At 43.3% G+C, this 9,425-nt stretch overlaps 1 protein-coding gene across 1 annotated transcript; it reads left to right on the top strand.

Annotated features, from left to right (window-relative positions):
* Window positions 1-407: 407 nt before the first annotated feature.
* LOC128113087 (transforming protein RhoA-like) lies at window positions 408-8,888 on the top strand. Its single transcript, XM_052742759.1, has 2 exons — window positions 408-537; window positions 7,956-8,888. Exons 1-2 carry the CDS (start codon window positions 408-410, stop codon window positions 8,294-8,296), a joined length of 471 nt encoding a protein of 156 aa, XP_052598719.1. The 3' UTR covers window positions 8,297-8,888.
* The last annotated feature ends 537 nt before the right edge of the window (window positions 8,889-9,425 follow it).

The raw sequence follows: 9,425 nt of genomic DNA, 5'->3' as shown, positions 1-9,425 counted from the left end.
TTGCATATAAACTGCAGTTGTCAAACATGAGGCAGGTGGTGGGGGCAGGCAGGGGGTGGTAGAGGACACTGGGCTGAGCCTGTTACACACAGCAATGGGGCCACCAGAAACGGAAATGTCACTGTCTGTGCTTCCCTCCCCTACGTCCTCCCCAGCAGTCACAGATCGGCCTCACCTCTTGGCGCCTTCCTTACTCAGGCTGGCCTATTTCTAGCCGCCAATACGTTGTGCTCTGGCAGGATTTGGGGACAGAGGAGCCTCTTGCTTTCCATTAACGTGAGATCCTTTGAGCTTCCTTTATCTACTGTTCCTCTGGGCCAGCTCCTCACACAGTGACTGAGTCTGAAGGATCCTCCAGGGCATATCTTCAGAGAAGGTGATAAGTCCTTTGAGCAAACGGCCCAGTCATGAGTGCGAGAATAGAAGCCAAGGACCCCAACATCATGCCGGACACTTTTGAAAGATGCTGCAGAGACCATGAAATTCACGGTCCTGAGTTTCAGAGTGGACTCTTTCTCTACCAACTACAGCCCCTAAGTTAGTCACCAAACCTCTGTGAGCCTTGGTTTCCTTAGTATGAGTCACACTCCTGATTCCCCATAGGATTGTCAGGAGAACTAATCAGCCACTGAGGGTGAAAATATTTGGAAAGAGGAAGGACATGTCTAGTTCATCACTATTATCATCACCACCACAGATATGTCAGTCAGGGTTCTCATTGACCACAGCAGAAAACACAAGCTGGCTTGTGTTACAGAGATGGCTGGAAAGGGAGGGATTGTGTTTCAGAGACTCTGGTTGTCAAAACGGTGGGTTAGCTGTGACTTTGGGTCTGGCAGGTTCAGTGATTACATCGTTTCCTTGGGCTCAGTTTCCATGTTGATTGGGCGTGTGCTGTTGCTGAGTGTATGGCCTCACTCCCAGGCTCACTCCAATCCATTGAGAAATTACGTCCCAGAGTGCCTCCCTCTGATCCCAGGCCTTATTCTATTGTAAGCCACCAGGTCACACACATGTGCCCCACATGATAGTCACTGTGGCTAAGAGGTATGAGTACTCATTGGGATGGGTGACTGGCTTCACTACGCCTATTTTCCAGGCCTCCCTGTTGACCTCCTGACCCCAAATAACATGTCTCATGTCTCACTTTCCACCATAGGTCACTCCCCACCCATTCTGTGCCTGAATGAGTGCATGCATATATTATATAGGTATGTGCACATACACATGTATGTAGAGACCAGAGGCTGACATCTGTGTCAGGCCAGAGGATGACATCCTTTCTTTTTTTGTTTTTTTTTTGTTTTTTGTTTTTTGTTTTTTGTTTTTCGAGACACGGTTTCTCTGTGTTGTTTTGGTGCCTGTCCTGGATCTCGATCTATAGACCAGGCTGACCTCGAACTCAGAGATCCGCTTGGCTCTGCCTCCCTGAGTACTGGGATTAAAGGCGTGTGCCACCACCGCTCCGCAACATCCTTTCTTGACAGTGTCCACGGTATTTTTTTAGGTATAGCCTCTCGGTAGAGTTTAAACTCACTGACCTGCTAGGCTGGCTGGCCAGTGGGCTTCAGGGAGCTGCCTGTATGCACTCCCACAGAGCTGAGGTTATAAATGACCACCACCATGCCTGGCTTTTCTTTTTACATGGATGCTGGAGATCTGAACTCACAGCCTCATGCTTATAAGGCAGTGTACCAACTCAGCAGTGTCTGCCTGCCCCTCCCTCCCTTCCCTTTAAATCAGAAGCTAACGTGCATCCCTAGGTTGGCTGCTGCAAGGCATTTAGCCAGCTGTGCGCCCACCCGCTGACCAAGGACATCAGCAATGAGAAATGGACTCTGATGCATCTGTCTGTGAACGTTTTAAGGTCACTGTGCTTGTAGCATGCTTCCCTTGTGTTCTGAATAGTTCAGAATTTTGCATAATGGGCAACATGTAAAAGTCAACATTTCCCTTTTTGTGTCTGCCAAATTCCTTGGAAGGCTATAAAAATCCAACATTCCCTATGAACACTAGATGTTAAAACTGAATAGCTTCTCTAAAATAAGACTATTATTGCTCAAAATACGAAGCCATCGATCTTCTGCCATTGCCTTTTCTGTCTGTTGGGTCATTCTGGGATTACAGAGGATCCAAATGTGTCTCTGGGACTCCAACTCCACACACCATGAGCTTGGCTCTTCCTTTAATCCAGTTTTAACTGGCATGGTTCTCCTCATCCAGAAGGTCAACTAAGCTGATCACAGCCCGGCCAAGCTACATGTTTATCCCTGTCTTTATGCTTTCCCTTCTGTTGGAATATTATTATCTGGACACCAGAATTTAAAATGCATGAGTATATTAATGCATGAGTATATTAATTACTTTTCTCCTTGCTATGACCAAATACCTGACCAGAAGCTACTTAATGGAGAGGTTTATTTTAGCCCAGTTTGGGAGTACAGGACATCAGGGCAGGGACAGGAAATATGTTGTGGCAGGAGCAGCTCCAGCTGTTGAAGCAGGAAGTCAAGGCTGCAACAGCTGGAAATATCACAAAGCAGAGTGGAGACGGTGTAGCCATAAGTTTTCTCAAGTCCTGCCCAGCCCTGCGGTCCCTCAGCCACTTATAAAATAATCATTTAGAGGCTTAATATTAATTATCAACTGTATGGCCTATGGCAGGCTTCTTGCTAGCTAGATGTTATATCTTAAATTAACGTATTTCTGTTAATCTATGTATTGCCATGTGGCCATGGCATTACCAGTCTTCTGGGATGTTGCTCCTTGGGCTGTGGGCTGGCATCTCTCCCTCCTCTCCTTTCTTTTCTCCATATATCTGCTTAGACTTCCTACCTTCCTCCTAGCTGCCTTTCCATAGACCAATGCAGCTTTATTTATCAACCAATCAGAGCAACACATATTCATGGCATACAGAAAGACTTCCCACAGCAAGACAGGAAGTAGGCAGAGCTACAGATCTCAAGGTTTACCCACAAGTTTTCTCACTGGGCCTCACCTCTCAAAGATAATGAACCCCCAAGATAATGCCACCAGGTGGGGACCAAGTGTTCAATCACAATCAGCTTGTGGAGACATTATACATCTTTAACCGTAACAATAAGGTATATAAAGGGTTACAATGCAAAATAAGTTTTGTCATACCCATTAACTACAGACTTCCTGTCCCATATTATTGCCCTGTCTTTCTACATGCATGAATGTCCTATGCATATGCAAGTACTATATATATGGAATGTTAATTGCGTTAATATTTATATTTCTTTTTTGCCACAAATTACACAAAACATATAATTTTTTCTAGAATTTACTTTTGCTCTTTTTTATCTTTATTTTTTAATTTTAAAAATTATTGTGTTTTGGTGTATAATATGTGTGAGTGTGGACACAGACAGGCTATGACAAGTGTAGACACCGGAGACCAGGTTTTGAAAGTGAATTTCTCCTTTCACTGGGGCTTCTGGTATCAAACTCAAGTGGTGAGGCCCACACAATATTATGTGATTTTACTCAGTGAGCCATCTTGCTGGCCTTGGCTTTTATTTTGTGTTTTATTTTAGCTAATTAATTAATTAAATTTAGTTTTGAGGCAGCGTCTTACTTTGTAGCCCAAGTTGGCTTCAGACTCACAAAAATCCACCTGCCTTTGCCTCCCAAGGGTTGGAATTAAAGGCAAGCACCACCATGCCCATCAACATTTTTCCTTTTTTCCCCCCCTTTGTTCTGTTCTGTTTTCTGTTTTGTTTTGTTTTTCAAGATAGGGTTTCTCTGTATAGCCTTGGCTGTCCTAGGACTTGCTTTGTAGATCAGGCTAGCCCCGAACTCATAGAAATCCACCTGCCTCTCTTTCCTGAATGCTGGGATTAAAGGCACATGCCACCATGCCCAACCTCACTTTTCATTTTATTGCAGTTTGTCTTAGAAAATATTCCATATTCCATACAACCACAGGAGGGACTCTGTTTATTTGTGCTACCAGTGTGTTTTCCTTTTATAAACTGGATGGATCTCCAGTAATAGAAGTGGTAGATTAATCCATAGGTGTTTTTTATTACATTTAAAACACTATTGCATTCTGAAAAAATGAGTACATTCTCAAGTTACAGATATAAAAGTTGCATGAGTATTTAGAAAAAAAGTAACCCTCTTGAATATAATCGTCTGAAAGCCACTCAATTCCCATTCCTGCCAGGGACTTCGGGTATCCACTGGTCTAATCCACACCTAGAAACATGATGCTCGGGTCAACACTCCCCTTTTTCTCATCCACACCCTGTATTGTGGCCATGGCTACATGTCAGCACATGGGGAAATGCTTCTCTATTCCAGCAGGGCAGTGTTTGTCAAGGCTCACACATACTTGAGGGATCCCTCTTTCTCAGATTTTTGGATCACTGGAGTCTTCAGCAAGGTCAGACAATGTAAACCACATGTACACATCATTTGGCAAAACTACAAACAGGCCCAAAGGAAGACACATGTCTAGAAATAAAACTATTTACACAAAAGGTAGATAGATTTCAAATAAATTTATCTATTTACATCCCTAACAGGATGTATGAGTGACTGTTTCCTAACATGTCCCCTTACCAGACACATGTAATATACTAAGAAATTTTCTTATCTTTATTAGTCTGGCGGGTTAAATGGTATTTTAATCTAAGCATATCTACTGATGGGTAATCATCATATTTAATATGTTTAAAATCAATTTATAATTCTTTGTGATCTGACTAGATTCTTTATCTTTATTTGTTTGCTATTCTCATTCTCATTGATTTGTGGAGGTTTTATGTGAATTATAAATTACAATTTGCCATTTGTCCTCTGCCTCTGTTATTTGTTTCATCATGCAGAAAAAAGAGGTTGGTTTTTTTAAATAGTTTAGCACTTTTTGAAATTAAAGGTTTTATATCATACTTAGAATTTCTTTATTCAATTGCAGATCATTATATATTAAGTCTTCGTGGTATTGTATTAAATCTTTATAAATTAAAAATCATTTATGTATTTATTTGTGGGGGGGGCTTTCTATGCCACAGCACAAGTGTTGGAGTGAGAGGACAACTTTAGGAAGTCATTTTTCTTCTCCCACCGTGTGGGTCTCAAGGATCAGACTCAGGTCACCAGGCTTGACAGCATCTCACTGACCCTTTATGGGTATTGTATTTGAAACGTCATAATTATCGACAAATTGTCCTGTAAGGAGATTCTGCAAAGTCCGACTTCCAAGCACAGGATACGTTTACTATTCAAAGTGTCTGCTGTCCACTGCCTTAGTGCTCTAGTGCTGTGAAGAGACACCATGACCAAGGCAACTTATTAAAGAAAGCATCTGATTGGGGGCTTGCTTACAGTTTCAGAGGGTGAGTCCAATACCGTCATAGCAGGACGCCTGGTAACAGGCAGGCAGGCATGGCACCGAAGAAGCAGCTAAGAACTTACATCTGATCCCTAAGCATATAGCAGAGAGAGCAAGACTGGGCCTAGCGCAGGCTTTTGGAACCTCAAAGCCCACTCCCAGTGACATACCTTCTTCAACAAGGCCATTGTGAGAGGCCAGCTCCCACCTTTTAAAGGGTTCCTATGAGAGGAGAGAGGAATAAGAAACTTTTAGATAGAAAGATAGCGGAAAGGAGACAGACAGAAACACAGGATAGCTTTGGGAGGACCTGGATCAAAACCCACTGGCCCATTCTGCCTCTTCAAAGGGCTTTCTATAACAATGTCAAGGGGCAGGGCAAAAGACCTCCCCCTTGCTATATCAAAGCACACCGCACAGCCAAGTGTAGACCCTTCCAAACACCTGGTAACCACGCCTGTGGTCAAATCATCCCCTTATGCAGCCCTGCTGGGTAAAGCAAGCTCCGATTGTCAGACCCTGAGTAAGTTCTCACTAGGAAACTACTGTGGGTCTCTACATGCCATACCTCCTAATCCTTCCTAAACAGTCCACCAACTGGGAACCAAACATTCAAATATATGAGCCTATAGGGTCCATTCTCATTCAAGCCACCACACTTGTCCCTATACATTATCCATTCCCTCCTAAGTCCCAGCATCCATCAACACAGAGCTGAATTCTATTGGGTGTATGTTCAGTCTTGGTACCAAGTGCAAGGTTGCATGCAGAACAACCAGCAGGCGTTTCCCTTTTACATGGAACCATTCAAAGCCAGAAAGGCATGGCCATGTCACCTCTCTGCTCACCACTGCCTCACAGAAAGATGTCTTAAGAGATGGGTCACTGAGTCTCTGAGAACACATCTTTTGAAGCAAAATTGGAAATCATGTTATTCATGGGTCTGGAAACATGAATATCTTCAAAGCACAACAGCAAAACATTTTTTTAACCCAATTTCACAAACCTCCTTTACTGTGGTGATTTCTAGAGCATACTTCAGAAAGTCAAAGATGCTGTGAATTAGGAAGCCCGAGGAAACACATTAATTCCTGAAGTTCAGATTGCTGGAGGAAGTGGAGGAGTGAGAGGGAAAGGCTTTTCCACAGAGAAAATGCTTTCAACAACTGCGTGAAGTGTCTGTTCTGGAGACAAGGCCTTGGGTAGCTACTATATGGATTCCTGTTAAATATGAACCTGTCGGCACAGGCTTCTCAAAAAACTAATGTCTCCACTGTAGCCTGCTGTCCACACGCTCATCTGGAAAGTCAAGTCATTCAAGTAGAAAGGAATAAATTGATCGAGAGGAAGCTGGGGAAAGCAGTATTTAAATCTTTCTGAAAGCGGCGAATGGATTGTAGGAATCACAAGTCTCTGACTTCCCGGTGTTCTTAGGATGTGGTCGATCCCATCCCTTGAGGGACTGGCATGCCATCCCAGGTCTAGTGAATCACTGTGTGATAGTACTTGACTGTGCAGATGACGTGAGGTCAAGAATGGACATATGATCCAGATGAGATCCCATCCTCCAACTGTTGCTTGAATTGTGAGACAAGAGAATCCTCTCCTAGCTGGATTAGCAAAGCTGAGAGGATACAGTTAAAGACAGATTGAGAAGAAACCAACTGTAAAGGGGAACATGATCTATGTGATACACTGAAATTAAGTGGGTGCTAAAGATTTGTGGTGATCCCCTAGAACTAACTATGGCGGAAAGCAGGTGAACACACTAATCCCTGAACCACTGTAAAAACTGAAATATAATCTCATACTGGCCCCCTGAATGCTAACACGAGTTGGTTTATGATCACTTCCAACTGATAAGAGCCCAGATTTGCATCAGAGAACTACATAAGGCAAAGGAAGGAAGAAGGATTCTCTGGAAGATTTCTTCCCATGTTCCAAATCAATCAAACCAACCACAGAACCAGAGAATCGGTGATGTTTTCTACCACCCAATTTAGCAACAATGAGTAGACTGTCATTGATTTTTGTTTATAATCTCCCACTTGAATCTCTTTCCAGCTTTCCTTTCCTGGAAATTCCAATGGAGGTGTCCCTACATTCACTCTACTAAGATGCAGACAGTATACATAAGCAAGGCATTTTCTGAGACTTAACTTGAAATTCAAAGTCAAGACTGCGGTACGAGTATAAAATATCCATTGCAGTGGGATTCCATGTCACACGTCCTTGAACTTGCAGGGCAGACAAGAGTAAAGGCTTCCTGCTCAGTGGATCATATAAGAAGACAACTTAAGAAGGAATTCAGGGACAATGAGAATCCCTTGGAAGAGATTCCTGGAAAAGTTTCTGGACTCACCTTCTCTGAGAAGTTATAAGGGAATCCTTATTTGTTAAAAATCAGCTCTGTTTAAAAATATCAACAATACTCGTTCGCTCGCGCTCCCCGCCCGCCGCCCGCGGTCCTCCGTCGGTTCTCTCCTCAGACCGCCGTCTCCTGCGGAGCTGCCGGTCCTCGTCTCCGAGCTTGCGGACTCGTGGACAGGCGTCCTGAGCGCGAAGAGGCCGGACTCGGAGTCGTCGCCTTGAGCCTTGCATCTGAGAATTTCCAGCCCTGATAGTTTAGAAAACATCCCAGAAAAATGGACTCCTGAAGTCAAGCATTTCTGTCCCAATGTGCCCATCATCCTGGTTGGGAACAAAAAGGATCTTCGGAATGATGAGCACACAAGACGGGAGTTAGCCAAAATGAAGCAGGAGCCGGTAAAACCTGAAGAAGGCAGAGATATGGCAAACAGGATTGGCGCTTTTGGGTACATGGAGTGTTCAGCAAAGACCAAAGATGGAGTGAGAGAGGTTTTTGAAATGGCCACGAGAGCTGCTCTGCAAGCCAGACGTGGGAAGAAAAAATCTGGGTGCCTCATTTTGTGAAGCCTTGTGCAAGCACAGCCCTCATGCGGTTAATTTTGAAGTGCTGTTTATTAATCTTAGTGTATGATTACTGGCCTTTTCATTTATCTATAATTTACCTAAGATTACAAATCAGAAGTCATCTTGCTACCAGTATTTAGAAGCCAGCCATGATTATTAATGATGTCCGACCTGTCTGCCCAGCCAGGGTCTTTCTGACACTGCTCTAACAGCCCTCTCTGCTCTCCACCTGACACCAGGCGCTAAGGCAAAGGAGTTCTTAACTTCTTGCTTCTTTCTAGAAAGAAACAGTTGGTAACTTTTGTGAATTAGGCTGTAACTACTTTATAACTAACATGTCCTGCCTCTCATCTGTCAGCTGCAAGGAACTCTGGTGAGTCACTACTTCAGAGCTTTCCTCCTTAACAGACCCATTGGCAGAGCTCTGGGGAAGGCATCCAGTTTTTTGAAAACTTGCTCAGCCAGAAAGGCCCAAGTCCACACAGCTGTGGCAGAGTTACAGTTCTGTGGTCTCATGTTAGTTACCTTATAGTTACTGTGTAATTAGTGCCACTCGATGTATGTTACCAAAAATAAATATATCTACCCCAGACTAGATGTAGTATTTTTTGTATAATTGGATTTCCTAATACTGATATTTGTCATTCCCACAGAAAATGTATTGTTTTCTTTTTTTTCTTTTTTTCTTTTTTTTTTTTTTTTAAGAACGTGTATTTGGAAATAAAGTCAGATGGAAATTTAAAAAAAAAAATATCAACAATAACAAATGTTTAAGATCAGTGATTCTCCCTGTGCTTTATCCAACCTTGGTCTCAACAATTCTCGGTCATATAAACCCTCCTCATTCTCGTTAATTGGACTCCCAGAGATCCACCCAGGGCCTAGTCATGGATCTCTGCATCCAGATCCCTCAGTAGTTGGATGAGGTTTCTAGCACAACAATTAGGGTGTTTGGCCATCCCATCACCAGAGTAGGTCAGTTCGGGCTGTCTCTCGACCATTGCCGGCAGTCTGTTGTGTGGGTATCTTTGTGGATTTCTGTGGGCCTCTCTAGCACTTTGCTTCTTCCTGTTCTCATGTGGTCTTTATTTACCATGGTCTCCTATTCCTTGTTCTCCCTCTCTGTTGT

Source organism: Peromyscus californicus, unplaced genomic scaffold, assembly GCF_007827085.1.
Source record: "Peromyscus californicus insignis strain IS unplaced genomic scaffold, ASM782708v3 Scaffold_17__1_contigs__length_78620276, whole genome shotgun sequence".
Lineage (NCBI taxonomy): Eukaryota > Metazoa > Chordata > Mammalia > Rodentia > Cricetidae > Peromyscus > Peromyscus californicus.
Note: the sequence above shows the minus strand (reverse complement) of the source record. Positions and strands in the feature narration are given on the sequence as shown.

Bases quoted from the DNA above. Each gene is read 5' to 3' on its own strand.
- LOC128113087 (XM_052742759.1), top strand. From the start codon at position 408: ATGAGTGCGAGAATAGAAGCCAAGGACCCCAACATCATGCCGGACACT. The intron at 538-7,955 runs GTTAGTCACCAA...CGTCGCCTTGAG, and splicing joins CTACCAACTACAGCCCCTAA to CCTTGCATCTGAGAATTTCC.